This window comes from Neofelis nebulosa, chromosome 5, assembly GCF_028018385.1.
Source record: "Neofelis nebulosa isolate mNeoNeb1 chromosome 5, mNeoNeb1.pri, whole genome shotgun sequence".
Lineage (NCBI taxonomy): Eukaryota > Metazoa > Chordata > Mammalia > Carnivora > Felidae > Neofelis > Neofelis nebulosa.
The window spans coordinates 116,894,816-116,919,434 of NC_080786.1; the positions used below are offsets into that span (position 1 = coordinate 116,894,816).

Sequence of the window (24,619 nt, forward strand, 5' to 3'; positions counted from 1 at the left end):
CTGTTAGGATTTGTGTAATGATCATTGTTGAAAAATGTTCTCAGGAGCTAAGCTAGTTACTGCATTAATCTACCAAGTTTGATGACCTTCTCACTTAGCTCAGATATTCAGAACTCAGGGTAAAAGGGATGGATATGATGAAGAAATTAAGGCACCTATTTCCTCGAGATGGTCAATTGGGATAATCTCTTTTAACAGGGAGGGTTAAATTATTAACTGAAATACGGTAAAGCATTTAGCACAAAGAGGAGGAAACAGTAAATGCCCAAATGTTAGCTGCTGCTATGTATTCTCTTCACTCTCATGATCTTCGAGAGTGTTATCATCACGTTCTGATACCAAATGCCTCAAGACCAAGATGACCCGACACACTAGCCTCCCACCCACTTTTACTAGGGGCAGTGTTACTGGTTCTGAGGAAGGTTTTACACCCAGTTTATTTGCTCTTTTAGTGTTACTATTCAGTTGCTCCCTTGTAACAGCAATCAACAATTCATCAGGAAATCAGGGCTTCATATGGTCCCTGGTATCTAATGAGCACCATCATTTTGAGACCTTTGATGCTCAAAATGTCAGTATAGGCATATATCACAAGTATAAATCCTAGCACAGTGTAAAATGAAAATTTTTATCACCTCTAATGTGATTAGAAGCTTAATATATTTACTTACTTACACATCCCCCCTTTTAAATCTAATAATGCATATGAATTCATATTCTAAAAATACATTTAGATTTGGTGCAAAACAAAATTATAGTATTGAGCCAAGTGATTAAATGCAGTTTGTTGTGTAGGGAAAAGTCATTAGTCTACCTTTCAGCCTCTGTATTTGAGATTTTATATTTTTTCTGTGCTCATTACAGAATCCTGCATTTAATGAATTAATGTGGTAGTATATTTGCAAAGTAGACATTGTCAAGACTTTTAAGGAGGTAGTAGAAATCATATACTTTATTTCTATTAGGGAAAGGGGATGTGTAACGCTTAGAAAGAGGTCATATTGGTTCTATTATATTTTTACTTTTTTAGCATGTTTCTATTTTCTGATATTAAGTAAGCTAATGATTACCGAAGAAAATGTAAAAACAAAAGCCTATGAGAATGAAAAATGGGCATGATGCCATTAGAGATCATCACTATTGTTATATTGGTGTATTCCTCTAATTTTATGCATTAAAAAAAATTTTTTTAAACGTTTTTTATTTTTGAGACAGAGAGAGACAGAGCATGAGCAGGGGAGGGGCAGAGAGAGAGGGAGACACAGAATCCAAAGCAGACTCCAGGCTCTGAGCTGTCAGCAGAGCCCAACACGGGGCTGGAACTCACAAACCGCGAGATCATGACATGAGCCAAAGTCGGATGCTTAACCAACTGAGCCACCCAGGCGCCCCTGCATTTTCAAGGTTTATCAAACAATATGTATAATGTATCCTCTGTTTTTATAAGCATTTTCTTATATTAAAAATTCTTCATATACATCATTTCTAAAAGTTGCACAGTATTCCAAGGTATGGACGTTACTACACTAGCTACCCCCTTACTATGTATCAACAGTTTTGTTCATGTTTCTTTGCATGTCTGATAGCCTTATAAATTTTTTTATTATGTCCTTAATTTGAGGTCTTCATATCTCATTAGTTATTATATTTCTTTTGTAAATATCACCTCATGTCCACTTACCTATAGATGCCTGAGTGCTATTTTTATTTATATTAGAGTGTTAACCATATCACATTTTCAAGTACTTTCCCATTTTTTCTTACAATCCTTTGACTTTAAATGTGGAAATACTTTAAAGTTTTATGCAATTGATTTTGTAATTGATTCCATTGCTTTTTGGCTTGGAAATTTCTTCTCACAGAGGCAAGCTATTATTTGTTTCTTCCTCTCTTTTTTTTTTCTTTACAGTTTGATATTTAATATTTAACCCATTACTCTATCTAGAATCAACATTAATGTATCATGAGAATGTTAGTGGACTTCCCCTATCTCACACCAAATAGCTACTGAAGAATAAACAAAGCTCCACACTGAATTTTAAAAATAGAAACTGTTAGCAGACTTGTTTTAAATCACTGCAGATATAACAAATTGAGCTGACACAAATACCAGCAATTATATATTTTATTATTATTACTAAAGAATAAAGCAACTTAATAAGGACCTACACTGGGCAGGAAAGGAATTTTTACATATCTAAGCAATTTTATCACAAAGCCATTTGATATAAGAACTGTTTCAGTGGGCATCTGGGTGGTCCAGTCGATTGAGCGGCTGATTTCGGCTCAGGTCATGATCTCACAGCTCCTGACTTCGAGCCCCACATCGAGCTCAGAGCCTGGAGCCTGCTTTGGATTCTGTGTCTCACTCTCTCTGCTCTCCCCGCTCAGGCTCTGTCTCTCTCTGTCTCTCTCTCAAAAACAAATAAAGATTTTAAAAAAGTGTTTCAGCATAGGTATACTTTATAGGCTTCTGTATGTTTTATGAATTTTCATATTTACATAAAACATTTCTCCAAACCCTCATGTTTGTAGAGAGGTTTGTGTGTCAAAAAGGTAAAGACAGGCTTTCCAGTAAAATGATCTAATACCAAAAGACCATTAGCTCCTTACAATGAATGGCAGAAAAACAAAACAGAGAAATTCACAATCAAAGCAAGAGAACAAAGCATAGTTAGAGGCAATCTTGAAATTTCACCTCAGGAGAGTAGCTAATTAGCAGAGACTCTCATTTTATTATTTTGGTCCCCAAAGTGGTATGTACAATCCACTGGGACTGGGAAGTAAATATAACTTGTATTTTTATTTAACTTTATAAAAACTTAAAAAAAATTAGGGAGAGGTACTTGTACAAAGTACAGCCAAACATGTATATAACTGTTAGGAGCTGAAACTTATCCCTTCAAAATTCGTATGTTGAAGCCCTAAGCCCCAGTACCTCAGAATGTGACTATTTAGAAATACTCTTTCCAGAGGTGAGTAAGTTAAAAGAGGCCTTTAGGGTGGGTCCTAATATAATCTGACTGGTATCTTTATAAAAAGAGGAAATTTAAACAGGCTGAGATGCTAAGAATAAACACACACAGTATAGAGACCATGTGAAGAAACAGGGAAAAGGAGGCCATCTATAAGCCAAGGAGTTAAGTTTCAGAAGAAACCAATCCTGCCAACAAGGTTCCAGACTGATCTTGGACTTTCAGACTTCAGAACTGTGAGAAAATTAATTTCTGTCGTTTGATCCACCAAGCCTTCGATACATGTTATGGCAGATCTACCAAATACAATAACTTAAATATTTACTGGAAAAGAGGTGTCATAAAAATATGGAGACCACTTACTCATTTACCTAGATCATAAATTCTGTTTCCTCATCAGCACACAGAAAGAATTTACAACTCAGGCTCTAAACAAGCAAATAATTATATTCCTATTTTTCCTTCAATTATAAACAGCTTTCCTTCATGAAAGGAAATTCATTTCTGGGCCACCTGGGTGGTTTACATGGTTGAGTGACCAACTCTTGATTTTGGATCAGGTCCTGATCTCACGGTGGTTCTGAGATCAAGTCTCTCCTCCTCTAGCTCTGAGCTGACAGCAAGGAGCCTGCTTGGGATTCTCTCTCCCTCTCTCTGCCTCTCCCTCACGTGCACATGCACTCTCTCTCTCAAAAATAAACATTTAAAAAATTAAGTAAAAATAAAGGCAATTCATTTCTGATTTCCTATCTCCCCTCTCCCCCTGCAAAAGGCTTCCATTAGTGTGTCCACAAAGCCAATGCATTATTGTTATTTTGATAATTTATAATCATACTTTAAAGTAAGTCTTAAAATATCTGAATCTGTTTTTTGGATCAGATGGAATATTTTCTTGATAAATAGTATTAGCAGAATCTCACTTGCAAAGTCTACTCAACATAGAGAAAACTTAAGTATTTAAAGCCAAGGATAATAAAGTTTATAAGCGACAGCTTTATTTATATAAGCAGTTTCATTTTTGATAAGCTTTTGACACCTAGAAGTATTAGATTAGTGCAGAACAGGAGAAATTGAATAATATGAAAGACATAGCACATAGAACTAAGTATCAAATAAAATAAAATATTGTCCTAGTAAAAGAATACTTGGTAAGAGATCAGCTGCAAATATAATGGCACATTCTATGTTTCTGGGCTATTCAAAATAAATTTTATATATTAAGTCTTTCATTTGACACTTAAAAGGCCATTTAATTTTAAGCTTGCAGAAAACATGGCACTTAATTTTTACAAAATTGTAAGTTTGATTCTCCCATGATAAAAGTAAGCAAAATTTTAAAAATTAGTCTGAAAAATTGAGGAAAACACACAACCAATAACTCTAAAAAAATTCATTATTAATGTTTTGGAACATTTTTTTCTAGTGCTGCTATCATAGTGTCATAGTTAGAATCACTTATGATATTGGATATATGTTATGTATGCCTTTTGCATAAAGAATTATGCAGTAAGTAATTATTTTTGAAATAAGTAAAAATATTATCTTTGGATCAGTAGCAGCTTTAACAAAATACAGACATTGGATCATCTAGAATCATAAAGTGATATGATGTTATTTTTAACTGCCTTTAAAATGACAATATTCTTTTCTACAAACATAAAAACTTGTGTGCAGAAAAAAGGTTCCATATAAATATCATTATTTTAATCTATTGACTTAAAATTTCTTCCAAAAGTCATATTCGAAAAATCTTTTTCTATTTTATTACCAAAAAGAAATCATTTAAATTTATCAAATGAAAAGCAAAGCAGGATACTGATATAAATTATTTTTATTGTGTGAAAATGTCATAATTCATGATGATTATGAATAAAAATACAGCATATAACAAAATAGGCATTTACTTGTTAAAAGCAACATGGATTTACAAAACTTCTTTTAAAATATTTTTAGAATGCTTTAAGAATACAAATTACTTTTTTGAGAGAGAGATATAAAACATTTATTTCACTTTATCATATATTTAATTTCAAAATCATTTTTATTCATTTCTAATAAATGAACTCAGTAATTACTGTACACTACAGTAATCACTGGTAGGAAACAAAAAAATTTAACCTTTATTTATTCTCAAACTAGATGAAAATTTATAAGATGGCAAAAGTAAAAGTTCAGTTTTTTTTTTAAAAATGACTAAATGTAAATGTTACAAAAAGGAGCCAAAAAGATGTACAAACAAGTTTTTCTCTAAAATCCAATTCAAAATTTACATTCTGCCTTCTTGTGTTGCTTTTCCTTACATTTCAGCCATTTATCAAATTTAGGTTGTTATAAAATATGACTAAAATATGATGCTCCAAAGTTAAACTTTTAAAGTAAATAACCATATTAAACTGCCTTAGACCTACTTACTCTTATTATTGTTAGATACTAGTATATGTCTGTTGTCAGTACAAGCTACCCAACTTACCAATTTTAACAAGGTGATAAGGATTCATATTGTATTTTCATATTGCATTTTCACCTTGATATAAACGTACACTTTCAATTAAATGCAACATTATGAATCTATTACTCAAAGTATATTTCTAAAAGCTTGTCTAAATGCCAGACAAGTAGAGAATTCTACAGATGCCATTTTTAACTGCAAGAAAAGTGCTATTATTTTAAATTGAGAAATTATTTTGGAATTATTTAGTAATTTTAAGCCAACATTTTTATTCTTATTGATTAGTTCCCAAGCATTTCCTGGTTATAAAACACAAGTCTCTGTACTTACAGTGGCTTTTTCAGTCTTTCTGCCTTTAGTTCCAAGGCACAAAACAATTAGAATAACCTAAAAGAGTGATTGAAGCTTCTGATAGAATGAGGGGGGGACAAGGAGCATCCTGGTCTGAAAAGGTCTATCTTATAAAAGAGGTGTTCATTAGGAATTTTAATAATATCTCACATAACATTTTTATTCATTTAAAAAGCATATAGGTCAAAAAAGTATTTCAAGTCTCCTTGATTTATTGTGATAATCACCAAAAAAAAAACCAAAAAAACAAAAAAAAAGCAAATGGCAAAAAAATTGAACTCTCCTTGGGTAGTGTTTTCAAATAATATAATTTGGTAGAGTAAAGATCTAAGAATCTATTTTTAAAAGGCATTATTTTAAAATTAGGTAAAATTAGAATGTACACTTCAAGAACAATACTATTATGAAATATACCTTAAACCATATAAATATGTCCTGTTTGTGTAGTTCATGTTTGTCAAGTAAATCAACTCCATTTCCAGACACAATTTAAACAAAGCATCTATAGAAAAGTGCACAGTCAATATCATAATAATTAAAATTCTTATAAGTTTTAGAAAAATATAAAAAGTTAAAAACTTAGGTTATAAATTCCCAAGAGTTCCCCTTCCATGCACATGTATCTTACAAAAAATGTTTAGGATACAATAATAAAGACTATTAAACATATAGTAAAGAAAGTGTGCAGAGTCCATTGGCTCTTTTTCTGAAGAGGTTTTCCTTCAGGAATATGCCCATGAGCAGGACTGTAAAAACCAGAGTCAACAGTAACTCCTGCTAACTTGATTCAAATGCTCATCCCATCTATTGGTCATTTTCCTTCCTTTTTTTTAAACCATGAATAACATGGATAATTGTCATATCAGCCAGGTCTTTGGCTATTATCTCGCTGAAATCACTATGGTTATCTTGCCCCAGTCATCAATGCTTAGGGTTTTTCTTCTTTGAGAAGGAAGGTCTTGTAGTTGATCTTGCAGATCTTTAAAAAGCTCATCACATGACTCGGTTATGAAACCACATCATGAGCATCACTGTTAGGCCTCTGTCGCGCAGACAGGGGAGGCAGTGGCTTCCCATAGAAATCTAAGAAAAGAAGGGATACCAAAAATATAAAACAAATGTGGTAAATCAAAATTTTTGATACAATTCATTATTTACCAACCAACACTTTAAAAGAGTAGAGCACTCTGACTTGGCAGGAGCAACAACAGGTGAGGAGAATAGAGGAAAAAAAAAGTCAAAATTCCAGAAAACTTGAATAGATTCAAAACACAACCAGTAGGATAAATTCCTGACTCTAGATCATAAATTAATCTCCACTTGATTTAATAAAAAGCTATATCTAATATACATATATATATATATATATATATATATATATATATACACACAATTGTTATTTCCAATCACACATTCATTTGCATCAGAACAAACAAATAACAAATATTCAAAATCTATGGAAAGTGTTGCCAAGGCCCTGGTAAGTCAGTATGTGTATAATCCATGTTCTCATCCAATGGCTATTACTTCTAGGTATTTTGGGAAAAGAGTTAATTATCTTAGTTTTCTGGTAAGTCGTAATCTTTTACAATGATGATTTACTATTAGTCAGTGATTTAAGACATATCTGATACAAAGAAAGTCTTATTTTATATTTCTTAACAAGTTCCTGTCCCTTAATTATTATAAATTGGCTTAAATTTAAGAGAATATGTAAACCTTCAGGAGCATCTGGGTGGCTCAGTCGGTTGCGCATCTGACTTCAGCTCAGGTCATGATCTCAGGGTTCATGAGTTCAAGCCCTGCATCGGGCTCTTGCTGACAGCTCAGAGCCTACAGCCTGTTCTGGATTCTGTGTCTCCCTCTCTCTCTCTGCCCCTCCCCACTCACACTCTCTCTCTTTCCCTCTTTCTCAAAAATAAATAAAACACTTTTAAAAATTTAAGAATATGTAAACCTTCAGGAAGTAATTCTTTCCTAGCCTATTACCTTAAAATTATTCTAGAAGCAAAGATTTTTAGGATCACTTGAAATAAATATATTAAAAATGTATTACAGGTCTGTTTCCAGTTTCACATACGTGGAGAGTTTGGCTAACTAGCCCCTCATGCAAACAAGCACATGCCCTAGATAAGAGCCTGCAAGGTCACAAGTAAATGTAAGTTCCTGATACGACTTCCCCAACGCCCTTTGTGACCAACAGTCTCCCTCACCTTCCAGGGCCTTCCGTGAGGTAAGACTATGGTGGAGCTTCTACACTCTTTTGTTTTGAATTCATGAAACTGGCCTTAGCATGTCCCCCAGTTCCTACAGGTCTCTCTGCTTGTACCCTGCCTTGATCTCCCCCTGTGGAACCCTCAAGGTATGCCATATACTTCCTCCAGAACCTGTGAGTAATAAATTTCTCCCACTTTGATTTCTCTTGTGGTCTTTTTGAACCAAGGCTTACCATCTAGCACCCAGGGGCCCTACTTAACAAATGTCAATTTAACAAAGTCATAACAGCATTTAAGGAGATTGGAAGTCACCACTGCATGCTACAAGAAGTAAAAAAAGCTGAACAGACTAAAAAAAAAAACAACAATTTGTCTCAGATCCTTAAGGGGGGTAAGTCATAAGACAAACCACTGCCCCAATACCAAAGACAAACTGGCAAATATAGGGAGTCTCAGTTTATCAGAGCAGACATTCATGAATAGAATCTGTGGAGGAAACCAGTGCCCAGTAAGAAAACCCGAACTGTAGTGATGAATTGCTGGAGGCTTAGTACACAGAAGTCTGAGAATAAAAGACTCCAGGGGGACTAAGTCATAAGAAGATCCCCACAATACTGTGAGATTTATCTCTAGGAACTTGAACAAATTCTCAATAAATACGGGAGAAAAGTCCCCTCCTGCTTCTGGCAAGAGAGGGGAAAAGAAACCATTTAGAAACACCCATGGCACTCTGTTCTGGGGCACAAGACCTGCTGTCAGGAGAAACTAGTTAACCAGAGCCTAACCTAGTGGGGTATTACCAAACCCTAACTGATCTCAGGAAGGAAATCACCAATTCCAGCTGGCTCTATCCATTCTGTGCATTCCTTTTCAGCAGAAAAAAAAACTGAGAAACTTTTGTGAAGTTCATAGTCCAGAGGCACAGGCTCACTAAAAGACTAAGATCTAATCATAGACATATAGAACACTTCTCCTTCCACCACACATCACCACCATATTACTAAATGCCAATTTGTAACAGTTCTTTTCACCTGGGACATCATGTCAGGCTATCAAAAAAAAAAAAATAATAATAATAATAAAATAATACAAGGCATTCAAAAAGGCAAAACACCCAGAATTTGAAGAGCTAGATCAAACATCAGCAAAAGACGTGGCAGGAATGTTGGAATTATCAGGCCAAGAATTTAAAACAACTATGATTAATAGACTAAGGGCTTTCATGGATAAGTAGCATGCGGGAACAGATGGCAATGTAAGCAGACAGATAGAAATCCTAAAAAAGAACCAAAAAAACCCCCCACTGTTACAGAAATGAAGGATGCCTGAGATAGGCTTATTAGTAGACTGGATGCAACTGAGGCAAGAACCTCTGAGCTTGAGGATAAATCAATAAAATCCTCAAAAACTGAAAAGCAAACAGAAAAGAGACTGGAAAAACAAAACAAAACAAGAGAACATCCAAGAACTGTGGGACAAGTACAAAAGGCACACCTTATTTATAATGGGAGTATCAGAAGAAGAAAGAAAAAAGAACAGAAGCAATATTTGAAGCAACAAAGACTAAGCCTTTTCCCAAATTAATGTCAGACATCAGAGCACAGATCCAGGAATCCAGAGAACACTGAGCAGGATATATGCCAAATGAACCACATATAAGCACATCATTTTCAAATTACAGAAAATAAAAGAAAATTAAAAATCCTGAAAGAAGCCAGAAAAAAAAAAAAAAAAAACACCTTTCCAACAAAGGATCCAAGATAAGAATTACATCCAACTTTTCCTAAAACACTGTGCAAGCAAGAAGAAAGTAAAGTGAAATATTTAAAATATTTAGAGGAAAAAAAAACACACCCACCTAAAATTCTGTACCCTGCAAAACTGCCCTTAAAAAGTAAAGGAAAAATAAAGACTTTCTCAAACAAAAATTGAGGGAATTTATTGCGAGTAGACTTGCCTTGCAAGAAATGCAAAAATTAGTTCCTTAGAAAGAAGGAAAATAATATAGATCAGAAACTCAGATCTACATAAAGAAAAAGCATTGAAGAAATAAGTAAAAGTAAAATGAAAACACATTTCTCTTATTCTTAAATGATCTATAAAAGTTTGTTCAATGTATTTATGTATATAAACATATTTATCTTATGAATGTATGTATACATACATATATACACTTATGTATGCTTATATATATACGTCAAATGAATGACATCAAGGCACAAAGAACAGGAGAAAGGAATTAAGATTATTTGATTACTGTAGGTACTTCAAGTACCCATTAAATAATATAGTGTTATTTGAAAGTGGACTTGGATTGGTTGTAAATGAGAAGCCAGTAAAAACGGTAAAAAAAAAAAAAAAAAATTAGTATACCTGATATGCTAAGAAAGGAGAGAAAATGGAATCATATAAAATGCTCAATTAAAACCAAAATATGCAGGGATGCCTGGGCAGCTCAGTCAGTTAAGCATCCTACTCTTAATTTTGGCTCAGATCATGATCTCATGGTTAATGAGACTGAGCCCTGTGTCAGGGCTATCAAAGCAGCGCCTGCTTGGGATTCTCCCTTTCTCTCTGCCTGTCCCCACTTGTGCACATGGACTCTCTCTCTCAAAATAAATAAACATTTCAAATAACTAAATAAATGAATAAAACGACAAAAGGCTGAAAAAGAGTGAAAGACAAAAATAGGAACAAAGAATGAGGGCAACACATAGAAAACAGTAATGGATATGGTAGATATTAATCCAACTATACCAATAATCACTGAATGCTGGATGGTCCAAATTCAACAATTAAAAGGCAGAGAGTCAGAGAGGATCAAAAAATACGATCCAACTATAGGCTATCTACAAGAACACTTTAAATATAAAAATGTGTCAGCAGAAAATGGCTTTTCAAGCAACTACAAATTCAAAGCAACTAGTAAGCTGCAAGGATACCCTAATAAATCTTAATGTAATAGTATAACATAATGAATTAAGAAAGGTATGGATTTGAAAGCTGGACACAACTAAGTTCAAATCCTAATATTGCTACTTGGTAGCTATGTGACCTCGGGGTATAGGTTCCCTGTGCAAAAAAATGGGGATATCACTGCCCATCTTACAAGGCTTTTAGGAGAATGAAAATGAGATAATGGTACCTGAAGTGCTTAGCAACAAACGAGGAACACAGAGCATACCTTAATATTATTGCTATATCATTGTTATTATTTAAATTAAAACAATTATTTTTGATAAATTTCAAGTATGACTTTTCTTATTTCTTATTTTCAAAATTAATGAGAATTTTAATACAGTAACAGAACTCACAATTAAACCAGAGTGAATATACTTTCTAATATGGTATATTTAAGTTTATTAAACAACCAAAACTCCAGGGGTTCCTGGGTGGCTCAGTCTGTTGAACATCCGACTTTGGCTCCGGTCATGATCTCAGGGTTCATGAACTCGAGCTCCATATTGGGCTCGCTGCTGTCAGCCTGTCAGTGCAGAGTTCACTTCAGCTCCTATGTCCCCCCTCTCTATCCCTCCCCCACTCATGCTCTCTCAAAAAATAAACATTAAAAAAAAAGTACCCTCCTACAAAGAAAAATCACATACACATGGCAAGAAAATATCTTTTTCCCTCCCAAGAAATTATTTTATTCTTACAATTTATTTTGTATTATTTCTTTTAAAAAAATTTTTTTTTCAACGTTTTTTATTTATTTTTGGGACAGAGAGAGACAGAGCATGAACAGGGGAGGGGCAGAGAGAGAGGGAGACACAGAATCGGAAACAGGCTCCAGGCTCCGAGCCATCAGCCCAGAGCCTGACGCGGGGCTCGAACTCACGGACCGCGAGATCGTGACCTGGCTGAAGTCGGACGCTTAACCGACTGCGCCACCCAGGCGCCCCTATTTTGTATTATTTCTTTGCCAGGAAATAAAATCATTCATACAAAGTAGGTTTCTTATTGTCTTAAATGTAGGGAATATATGTTGATGTTAGTGCCCAACTGATAGGATCAACTTAATTGCTAACACATTTTTATAAAGAGCGTCAAACTTTTTAAACATGAAATTGAAGAGTAGTAAAACTACATACAAAAATTTATCTTCATTCACATTTTAAGATATGAAATATTCTTTAGTGCATTTGGTATTTTTAGCTAACAGAATCCTTGATATATTTCCCATAATGTACGATACATGTTAATGAAGTATGGATTGAGAGTGTTTACATAGTAAATACACATTCTCTTTTTAAGTCTCTTTTCTCAATGCCTGTCTTAACTATTATGCTGAGCAAGCATTATAGACATTAGAAAAGTAAAATGAAATTGCTATCAAGGTAAATGTCTATTATCAAAGAACAAGTAAGAATTTGCCTTAAAAATTCCCAATATAACTATAAAAAATTATTTTCCAACCGAGTAAGTTTTAAGTGCCAAGCCAATAGCAGTTACCTTTTAATTTCTACTCTAGTTCATCACGTATCTTTTGTTTACTTGCCATTAACCAAGTGCAAAGAAATGTGTACCAAGCTAGAGAAAAGAAGAGAATGCAATGTTAAAATTTGCAGCTATCAGCATCTCAGATGAAGATCTTATGATAAACCTTAAAAAATTATTTTTATTACAATTTTTAATTATACCTGTTTTCTTCCCTATTGAAAGCAGTTGATTGTACTTTTTTTTTTTTTTTAACCCAGGTTATGTATACTTAGATTTAAAATTTATGGGAAAGGGGCACCTGGGTGGCTCAGTTGGTTGAGTGTCTGACTTCAGCTCAGGTCATGATCTCACAGTTCATGGATTAGAGCCAAAGCCCCGTGTCGGGCTCTGTGCTGACAGCTCAGAGCCTGGAGCCTGCTTCAGATTCTGAGTCTCCCTTTCTCTCTCTCTCTGCCCCTCCCCCGCTTATGCATGTGCGCTCACTCGCTCTCTCTGTCAAAAATACATAAAGATTAAACAAAATTTCTAACTTATGGGAAAAAAACAATAAAAATATTTTAAAACTTGTGAAGTTACAGTGTTTTCTTCTCTGCTCTGGGAAGCTACATTTATTGATACATACTGAAAATTAACTAAATTATTGGAATATGGTGGTCTTAAACTTAGCTGATTTATTACAATTCTTTCCATGAGTTCTAATTTTAAAACAAACACAGGAAAGTGAGGATGAACAAAACAAAATAACCTTCTCAACCCATTTTTGACCTTTTTCCACTTGCCCTTAACTAGCTTCCCCCTGCATGCTACCATTACTTCTTTTCTCCTCATTCTATAAAATTTCTCTCAGAAACAAGAAACTATCTATCATTCCTTCCCGCATTCATTCAGTAAATGATTACAAAGCATCTATTACAGGCAAAGATTTCATACTGTGTGACAACAACTGAAAAAAAAAAAAAAATCCATCTGCAAACCCTCCACCCACCAGGGTCCCTTCTTTTCTCCTGAGTTCTTGACTCTTTCTGGTACTGATTGGCCAAAAGACATTTACAAATAAATAAGCCTACAGACACCTCCAAACCATATCTCCTTCCTCAGGTATTTTCAGTCTTAGAGACAGCACCAACCTTCTAGCCCCTTGAATAAATAATCCTCTATTCCTCTCTCCCTCAGCCCATACATCCACTCATCAAATATTAATTACTATAATTAAGATATTTCCAGGGTGCCTGGTTGCTCAGTCAGTCAGGCATCAGAATTCGGATTAGGTCATGATCTCACTGCTTATGGATTTGAGCCCCGTGTTGGGCTCTGTGCTGACAGCTCACAGCTTGGAGCTTGCTTCAGATTCTGTCTCTGTCTCTCTGTTTCTCTCTTTCTCAAATAAATAATCATTAAAAAAAAAAAAAGATTTTTTTTCTGCGTACATTTTTTACTCTTCATTCCAATTTCTATACCTCACTTCTCACTGTGACTGTTACAACAGCCTCCTAGATGGGATCTTGACCTCAAGTGTGGCCACTATCAGGTCTGTACTTTCCATTGTGACAAAAAATTATTTTCCTAAACAATACACCTAGTAACACTACTTCCCTGTTCAAAAATGTATAGTGTCTCTTGGAAAATTATAACAAGTCCAGACATCTTAACATATGTGTAAGGGACTTCACAATCTGACCCAAAGCCATAATTCCAGTTTCAAAACTCTTTGAATAAAAGTATTTTATGCAGTTTGATATAATTTCAAGTTACATGATAATGCTTTTCTAAACTTCTGATTTTTCTTTTCCGCTAGTAAATGGATCTCCATAGTAAACCAAGTTCTAGATTAGGTAAACAGAGCTATCAAAAAGGGAACTGGCTATTTTTTTTATTTATTTTTTTAATGTTTATTTATTTTTGAGACAGAGAGAGACAGAGCATGAGCGGGAGAGGGGCAGAGAGAGAGGGAGACGCAGAATCCGAGGCAGGCTCCAGGCTCTGAGCCATCAGCACAGAGCCCCATGCGGGGCTCGAACTCGTCAACCGCAAGATCGTGACCTGAGCCGAAGTCGGATGCTCAACCGACTGAGCCACCCAGGTGCCCTGGGAACTGGATATTCTTGATGGAGAACTTTAATGAGCTACACTATATATAATTACACTTTCGCATTCTAGAAACATTTTATTGCAACAGCCTGACCTGATGGTCTGAAATCAGAACTTCTGCCTGTTGTACAAAGCAGTTCTCTATACCCAGCTTCCCTTTCTCTTTCCAAATGTGGATTTCTAATGCCTTATATTGGCTGGACTACACCTTATGTTAATTTCATCCAAAGAAAACTGTTTTCTAGAGTCAATAAGTCTTTCGTAACTTTCTATTTAGCTGAACTTCATTTGGTTTACTGATTTAGTCTCTGATTTTACAAACTGTGCTGATTTTTACTTCATTCCAATATTCAGCAGCTGAGTCAACTTATTGGAAGCAGACAAAAAACAATTATGAAGCATTATCACTGAGTACACTGAGCATATACAGGACAATGCTGTTTTTAATACTAAGGATAATTGTAATTTCTCATATTTAACTTAAATTGCTTTAAAACTATCCCCATTCCATAACAATTTACATAATTATGTAATGGATAAACATAAACTATGGTTATTTTTACCTCTGTATTCCAAAGTAAACAAATTATATAGAGCCAAAAGTCACTAAAGAATAAAAAAATTAAATAAAATAAAAAGAGTGAAGTATAATGAAAAAGGATGGTTGTGGATTTGAAAGGCTTCCAAAAATAAAAGTTTGTCAAGGTAAAGAAAAGTGGATTTAATATGTATATTTTAAAACTGATCCTTTTGCATTACCATTATGACGTGTTTCACCAAGAGGCTCAAGTTTTGGAAGTCTAGTGACTTTGGGGGTTCCCCAGCCAACTAAAGAAAAAGAAAAACATTTTAAAACACTGTTAAACAATGTCTCTTTAGGCCTGTTGAGAGAGGTTCCCTCCCTTGACAGGAATGTATATATTTGATGCCAGGTCATATATGTATGTTGAATGACACAGTACTGAATAACCACAAAAGCATTTGAAATAGTTTTTATTGAAAAATGTAATTATAGGCTGGTAACATCTCTTTTAAGTTTTTACTTTAGTTAAAAATATAAGCATCTTCACCACCATCAAAAATTACCTTAGGCTACTATTCTAGCTTCTAGCCAAGGCTAAAAGAAATTTCTTCTAATAAGTGAAATACTAGAAATGAGTCTTGAAATAATTCTCAAAGGAAAATATTACCACCTAAAGCCTTCTAACAGGGCTAAAAGGACACCACAAATATATACATTCAGATATTTATTGAGCACGTATAGTATGTGAGGTACTATGCCTAGTGCTGAAAAATTACAATTATTGTGCAGTTAGTATGTCTTAGTGTTTTACATGCAATATTCCTTTTAATTCTCATAACAACTTAGAAGGTCAGTATGTAAGTCGGAAATACATTGGAAAAATTCACACATCTTGGTTTTAAATGTTAACTTTCAGGATGAAAGATTCAACTATTTAAAACCTTACATTAGCCATCCATTCATTAAACTTAAATTCCTTTCAGAAATCTGGACAATGATACTTCACTTGATCTTAGCCAAAAGGCCGAGAAGCGATAAGGACAATGATACTTCAAATAGGACCTGAATTCATTCTAAAAAGTGCTGGTGTAAAGTGTCCTTATTAATTTTACTTTTTTTTTTTTTTTTACTTTTAGGAAACATTTTTTTTCTGATTAAAAAAGCAATGATAAATGTTGAACAAAAGAGAGAAAAGAGCTTTTCATAAATTCACACAAAAATAAATATACTGAATAAAACTACAAAATTTCTTTATTTTTCTTTACCATTTAGAGCAGTAAATCTAAATTCAGTATCAATATCAATTTACTCACCAGGAGGAGGAGGCGGGGGTGGTGTTGGACTCTTAGGAGCAGAGTCATCTGTATTAACAGGTTCTACACGGTGACTCCTTTTTATTCTTAGTTTCTTAGTTTTCTTTTTGCTGTTATCTATAAGAATATAAACATTGAACTATATGCCTTTGAGAAAATGTAAACTTCTACAATATAAAAGAATGGAACTAGACTACTGATACTATCATTACCATAAAAACAGATCTTCAAACTTTGGAAATTGTTACCAGTAATGAAATGTGAATCTGCTTTCACTAAGCATAAAATTTTAAATGATTCCTTATTGAATTAATACTTAATGAATATGACACAAATGGAAAAAAGCCTGTATTTTAAGTTTTATGAGAGATTATTCAGCATACAAAAAAAGTTCACATTTCCAAAAGTAACTTGTATTTTTTCCAAATGTCATATCAAGTAAATATAATTGTCTAATTCCAGGCATTCTCATGAAACTCAGAATGGCCCAAGGAAAGGGGAGAGATGTTGATTTGTCTCAATAGAATATATAGAATGATTCTAGGTATAAATAATCCAAAATTAATCCTTTGAATGTGAAAAAATACCCTAATCAAACTTAAACACGTTACCCATTAAAATAACCCCCAGACAAGGTATGCCCAATATAAATAAATATATGTAACCAAAATCACATTATTGGACATTGCAGAATCGGTGTTCTTTCTAAAAAATAACTATAGATTCTCACTTAAGCACATATAAACAATTTAAGGACATCTATGCCATTAACATGTAAATTTTAACAGTGTAAACCGTATGGCCATGTAGTTAAATAACCAAACATCAAAGTTACTAAAGTATTTTAAGTGACAATCCCAAACTGCTTAATTTATATGTATGTAATACATTTTATAAATTGGGAATTATCTATTATGTGAGAAATAGCCAACATTATGAAATCTACAAAGCAATGAGAAATATAAACATTTTTAGAAACACATACTTTTTCTAAATAAAGTAGTGTCATTTGAGACATCTTACTCCACAGAGAAACAAAGACATCGTTTTACAATTAAATCGTAAGCTTTACAGATGAGAAAAAGGAAAGAGAAGGTCCAGAACCATATGGTATTTCAGGATGGGCAGTGGCTCAGGGTCATGAAAGAGTACAGGATAATGGGCAGATGATCTGTCCCAGCTACACACAAGACATATGATATTAACAAGCTCCTCAACCTCTCCAAGTCCCTGATTTCCTATTCAAAATAATGGGAATAATATACCCTAAAGTTATTTACATTAAATAATATAATCCTGCATTAAATAATCTAAGGTATCTGAAGCCAGGTTCTAAAGCACAAAAATGTTACTTATTACTATTATAGTTATATGTTTGACTATCTTAGATCTTCTTCCTACACCGTACTTTCAAATAATCTGCCAAATATTTTTCTCTTTAACAATGTGTAACTGTTCAAAGTTCTTTCAACATATTGGGAGGCCACTTTAAATCTACTTTCTGTTTAACTCTGTTAACAGAGCTACAAGGGTATGAATATGGCTGCCCTAACTTCCCAACTTACAAAAGGTATAACTTTCAAATCTAATTTTTTAAATCTGAACCTCAGGGATTGAGATCTTATTTTTATAATGTTTCTGATACCATACAAAAATTCTTTTTTAAGATTTATTTCCTTATTTATTTATTTAGAGGGAGGGAAGGAGAGAGAGAATCCCAGGCAGGCTCCACACTGTCCAAACCATGAGATCATACCTGGGCTGAAATTACAGTCGGACACCTAACCCATTGAGCCACCGAGGCACCCCAAGTATGTACAAAAATTCTTTTTTTTTTTTTTTTTTAATTTATTTATTTATTTTTGGGACAGAGAGAGACAGAGCATGAACGGGGAGGGGCAGAGAGAGGGAGACACAGAATCGGAAACAGGCTCCAGGCTCCGAGCCATCAGCCCAGAGCCTGACGCGGGGCTCGAACTCACGGACCGCGAGATCGTGACCTGGCTGAAGTCGGACGCTTAACCGACTGCGCCACCCAGGCGCCCCCAAAAATTCTTATATACAATGGAACCATAGTGCTAGCTAGAAACTGCAGGGATGTATGATTATTAGTTCATACGTCAGGCCCCGTGCTAGAAGAACTGTAGGGTTATTTTTGTTATAAGTACTAAAAGCCCTGTGGGAAAAATATGATGCTTATCCCCACCTTAGAGATGAGGAAACCAAGACTGAAGAACAATACACTGTAACATAACAAATATCTCGATTCTATCCCAAGATGTCTGATTCCAAACACAGGCTGTCTACGAAACCAAAGACATGAACTTCCCGTTAAATCACAAAACCACTTAGAGAAAACAAAGCAGTTATGAACTGAAGATTTTGTATAATATTAAAATAGTAGGAAAATGGCTACTGGCTTTAAATACGTTCATGGGGCATCTGGGTGGCTTAGTCAGTTAAATGTCCAATTCTTGATTTTGGCTCAGGTCATGGTCTCAGTTTTGCCTTCTAGCCCTGCATCGGACTCTGCACTGACCGCACAGAGCCTGTTTGGAATTCTCTCTCTCTTCCTCTCTCTCTATCCCTCCCCCCTTCACCCACTCATGCTTTCTCTCTATCAAAGTAAATAAAATAAAAACTTTGAAAATGTTCAACTGAGTAGGTCTGCATTCTATGGAAATAACAAGTCAATAAAAGAAGTGACACTGATTGCAGTATTATGAAGCTTAAAATAAAACCCAAATAAAACTCCCTAAAAGAGCCTTAAAGGTTAAATATATTTCAAGGATTCCTGGGACTATGTGCTATATTCCAAATTTATGAAACAAAACTGAAAACAGAATTTTCTGCTGAAATTCACTTCAATTGCAAAGGATCACATTTTAAGGCATCATGAATAAAAACATAAGTTAGCAAATTAAGGAGAAACTAAAAACCATGAGAAAACCATGATAAATAATGCATTTGGAGACAAAAAATATTATAGTACATTTTTTGTGAAAATAATCATGACAAATGATAGATGTATCATTAAACTCTGTGTATATATGTATGTGTGTGTGTGTGTGTGTATACACATATATATACATATATATATATATATATATATATATATATATATATATATATTTTAATATATTTATCACCTAGATTTGTCACCTGATTCTGATGATCGCTGGTCTGTATCATCTTCATTCTCCAACTGCTGTGTTAATGCCTCTTTATAATTTTCAACTATTCCAAGCTCATTGTTTTTTTGGCTATTGTCACTGATCTGGCTCTGTGTCTCTATTTGCTCATTCTCCGTTTTATGTTTCGGGGGGCAGCCATCACTGTCTTTCTCCATACTGTGTCTCTTTTTGTCTTTTTCAAGTTTTCTTTCATTCTAACAAAAATGAAATATATCACTTTTAATATAAAAGTTGTGTATCTAAGACAGTTTTAAGGGAGAAATCAAATAATCCAAACGCATTCTGTAACTTCAGGGCACTGTGATATTTTTATTAAAAAAAGCATTTGTTGAATATATCATTAAAGCATACTAATTGGTAAACATGCAGAAAACACATATAGTATAAAGAAAGAAAACAAATAATATCTGTAATTCCACAATCAAGAGATGATCTCTACTTGGTGCATGATCACTAAGAGGTGTTTTCTTCTCCTACCCCACATATGTACAGGTACACCACCCACAAACATACATGTGATTGAATGTCTCTCTATATATGCATATTTATTTTTTGCATTTGTTTTTTAAACAAAAAAGAATTTAAGTTTTTACTTAAGAATGTATATTTCTTTCCTTGTCAACAAATATATGAAGTGCTTTGACTAGTACCTGACCCATGATAAAGTGTTAACTATATGTGTTAGCTATTACTACTTTCATCAATTACATTATCATTTTCAAGGTTATAACGTAATTTACCAACTCCTAATCAGTAGACAAATTATTTTCAATTTTTCATTATAACAAATGCAGTTATGGAATTCGTTTTTTAGAATAAATTCCTAACAGTGGAACTATTGGATCAACAGGTAACTAAACACTTCCCTTCAGAAAAGCAACAGTGAATTTACACTCCAGGCAAAAGGTTAAGAGAGTGACATTTCCCCATATCTTTTTCAATCCCTGTATACCATTTTCTATCTTTTACATGTCCACCAAACTAATAAGTACATATTTTTACCTTAGTGTTAGTTTCATTTTTTTTTATTGCTAGTGAAAATGAACTATCAACTACACTTATTGTCATTTTTATTTTTACTTTTATCCATAGTAACCTAAAACCTTTTTTTTTTTCCTCCTAGATTCTCATTATTTTCATAGGAATTGCTAAGGGTTTGTTTTGTTGGTTTTTTTTTTTTTTTTTTTTTTTTTGTCTTACGTGTCTCAGATATTTTTCATTAGGGTTTGTTTAGAGTTTTTTGCTTTTAGCTTTGTAGAACAGATCTTTAAAAACAAATATAAGACCTATCTGTTTTTCACTTTATGATTTGTGGCTTAATTGTCCTACTTTAAAAGTTTTCCTTCTCCAAGTATATGCAAATATTTAACTATATTATGTGCTAGTACTTTTAAGGCTACTTTACACATTTTACACATTGAAGTCTTCTGGAGTTCAACCTGATATTTGCTATTCATTAATTTTACTTTTCCAAATGATTGTTCAGTTATTCCAACTCCCTTTTCTCTCAAATATAAAATGTCACCTTTACCTTACCCTAAATGCTCACATATAATTAGGTTTGTTACTATTTGTACTATTGACAAGTCTCTTCTGGAACGAATACTTCACCATTTTTTTTTTTTAATCTATAGTAAATTCAAAAGAATGCAAGGTGATTCTCTAAAATGCAAACATTTTGAAAGACAAGTTTAACGGAAGGAAAAAAATACTTGCTCAGTAAAAAGAAGACTTCAGGTCATTTGTTTTCAGTTACTTCATTTCTTTACTGATTATTTTCTTAAAATTAGCACAGTTTAAAAGCATAGTAACTTTCCGCATGCCACTAATTAGTTCAGGGACTTTCAATATGAGGTATGCTACGCTGTACACCGTATTGTTCACATCTTTCTATTGTGAAAAATACACTGGTGATAGAAGCACTAAGGCCTTCTAAGTAATTTACAACCATGGTGCTATAAAATAATTGGTAATTATCCACAAGGTGAACTTTATTACAAATATAGAGTAAATTAATGTTTCAAAGTGCAAAGTCAAACTTGATTTCCTGGTCTACCAATATTTTTTAAAGAACATACAACAAAACTTGGAAAACATGGTATTTAATAGGCTAGAGATAAGTCAATAGGTCAAGTTATTAAGACAGCTTTAATGTACTTAGAAAAGCATATACTGAAGGTAAATGTGGCGGGGTTAATAAAAAGATTAAATACAATTAACCTTCTGGTATCTAAGCAACCCAAGACAAAATATCTCCTATTACCAATTATTCTGCAAAATAAAGCAATACCAAAACTATCCAATCATCTTCTTACCTGTGGAGCTGCCTCCCTCCTCAGCAGCAGCCCCAAGGAAGAAACAATCATCCACCTTTCCAGATGAGGACCTGTGTGGAAGGAGGCAGTGACAGGGGAAGAGGAATGGAGAACATACAGGTGGGACCAGCGAGCCAGCTGCCACATTAAGCTCTGAGTGAATGGAGAGCAGATTTAGAAAGCTCTGCCTCGAAGGAGGCATGGCTGCGGATGGTGACTGAAGCAGGGCCAGCGCAAACTCTGGACACCCCGTGGAGAAATGAAAACGAAGATAGAGACATACAGACACACATACACAGCTCCTTCTTCATGATTAAAATCTACAAGTTAATTTTGGTAAAATTTCTGACAATCAAAATTAAAATACATGATACTCATATATAGGAGAACTTATAGTTTCCAACATTCTTAAGTATTCTGGGAAAGTAATTAAAAAATCATTTACATACTCTAAAATGCATCACAGGCATCCAAATATTACTTTAAAGAGATAGCAACAGCAATACAGGGACAAAGTGTAAAAAAGAGTAAATACAGCACTATCCTATGAAATAAACGACAAAAAAAAAAAAAAAAAGATTTAGCAGGACAGTAATTATGGCAGTTGCCACATTCAATCTTCGTTTTCAGTCTCGGTTAATTCAGGAGTCATCTCTCCTTTTTTATATCAGATCAAAAAGTAAACTTTACGAGGAAAAAAAAGCAGTAAGCCTTTAATCCATCTCTCTCATTTAATTTCTTTTAGGAATAATCTCTGGTGAAACACTTCTCCCGACCTCCTTTCTCAACTTCTAACTTTATAACTTAAGATAGGAAAAATCACATTTGCCACCATCCGTACCTCAAGGATGACAGATGCGATTGGCTGGAAAGGATTAACAATAATTGGTTCGGAGTCCAACTCAGCCAGGCTGCTGGTTCCATTGAGTTCCGCCTGCTCTCGTTCTCTTTGTTCTCTATTGTTTGAGGGAAAAGTTTTGGAATTCCTTATGAGAAAACGCTGAACCATGTGTAAGAACATTTGTAATTGGCTTAACGCTATTAAATTTAGTAAGTTAAACATCTGGACATGGCTTTCAATTACTAAGAGATTTTCAGAACTCCTTACTTCTGGTAATAGGCCCCTAGCCACGTGTAATAATTGGAGCTTTTTATTTCAAGTATAGTTGACCCACAATATTACATTAGCTTCAGGTGTACAACATAGTGATGTGACAAGCCTGTACATTATGCTATGCTCACAAGGGTAGCCACTGTCACCATATAACACTATTATAATATTCTCTATGCTGTACCTTTCATCTCCATCAGTTATTCATTCCATAACTGGAAGCCTGTACCTCCCACTCCCCTTTACCCATTTTGCCTGTCCACCCCCCCCCCCCCTTCCCTTGGCAACCACCAGTTTGTTCTCTGTGCTTCCGGGTCTGTTTCACTTTGTTTTTCATTTGCTTTTTAGATTCCACATATAAATGAAAACATGGTATCTGTCTTTCACTTATTTCACTTAGCAGAATACCCTCCAGGTCCATCCATGTTGTTGCAAATGTAAGATCTTGTTCTTTTTTATGGCTGAGTAATATTCCACTGTTAATCATTTGAATTAAAAAAAAAAAAGGAAATGCTGACAAAAATAACATTCTCCCTATGACTGACTCCTTAATGTCAGTGGTAGTTGCTAATTAATTTTCTACGTGCCAAAGGTTTATATTCACAGATTTGTTAATTTCTCTCCCAAACAAATGCTGTCATTGATGTTAACAAATAAGTCCTCTTGTTAACAGCCTTCTTCAGGGCTGTGTCAAACTGTATATCACATATGGACTAGATAACAACTGTTGCTGCAAAGAAGTAAAGAAACTATAAAACTAAGTTGCTCTATATCACTCAGATTAAGTATTTCCACATGAGTTACTACTGAAACATACCCTATCTCTGTGATTCATAGTTAATATTGCCCCATACATGAAGAATAATAAGTTACTTTTTAAAATGAGTAGCTGGATGTTCACCATAAGTGTGGTCACCATCTGTCAGCATACAACTCTATTATAATACCTTATATGTTCCCTTTGCTGTACCTTTCATCCCTGACACTTACTCATTCTGGTAACTGGAAGTCTGTACCTCCCACTCTCCTTCACTCATTTTGCTCCACCCCCAACCCCCTCCCCTTTGGCAACCACCAAGCTCTGCTTTTAATTATAAATTAATATACTAGGGTCCCTCTGCAGAGGACTTCCTTGGCAGAAATTTGCCCCCCCCCCCCCGCCATTTTTTAATGAGTTGTCAAGACTAAAAATCCTGGCCAGTTATATAAGAACTGTGTTGTGTCTGTTTTACCAAGTTGATGCCAATCCCTGGGGCTTCTTGATGTCCAACTAGCTGGTTTTTCCCTGGTAACATAGATATGTCTTTCCAAGTCTCTATAAAACAACAAAGTCACTGAATATTATAACTAATGTTTCCATACAATTCTGGCTCCTCTACTGTACTACTGCATGTATTACGAGCAGGGACCAGATCTGATTCATCTCTGTATTGTCAGTTTTTTATGCTGAATTCAAGACAGAGATATTACTCAATAGATTTGTTGGAGTGAAAAAAATAAACAAGTAGCTGAAGACAGAAGAATAAGTATTGTAGATCTACAACTACACTGTAAGTATGGTAATATGAATGCTCATTACTATGACATTTATTATGCTCTATTTTGGAAATATATATCCTTTCATTCTAAACCTAGGAAGCCAAG

The 24,619-nt window shown here is 34.2% G+C and overlaps 1 protein-coding gene and 1 pseudogene across 4 annotated transcripts in view; both read right to left on the bottom strand.

Moving 5' to 3' along the window:
* Positions 1–4,788: 4,788 nt before the first annotated feature.
* ARL13B (ADP ribosylation factor like GTPase 13B) overlaps positions 4,789–24,619 on the bottom strand; it is a 69,619-nt gene continuing 49,788 nt past the window's right edge. For 2 of the 4 annotated variants that reach the window (XM_058731676.1, XM_058731679.1), the window contains 5 exons: positions 22,706–22,820; positions 19,518–19,743; positions 16,356–16,472; positions 15,279–15,347; positions 4,789–6,858 (listed from right to left, as the gene is read on the bottom strand). In XM_058731676.1, coding sequence (XP_058587659.1) covers positions 6,782–6,858; positions 15,279–15,347; positions 16,356–16,472; positions 19,518–19,743; positions 22,706–22,820 — 604 coding nt within the window. In that variant the 3' untranslated portion in view covers positions 4,789–6,781. Of the gene's footprint in view, positions 6,859–12,443; positions 12,522–15,278; positions 15,348–16,355; positions 16,473–19,517; positions 19,744–22,705; positions 22,821–24,619 lie in introns of all 4 variants that reach the window. The other 2 variants (XM_058731677.1, XM_058731678.1) reach the window with 2 other exon arrangements.
* On the bottom strand, positions 15,911–16,078 carry LOC131513352 (U2 spliceosomal RNA; annotated as a pseudogene).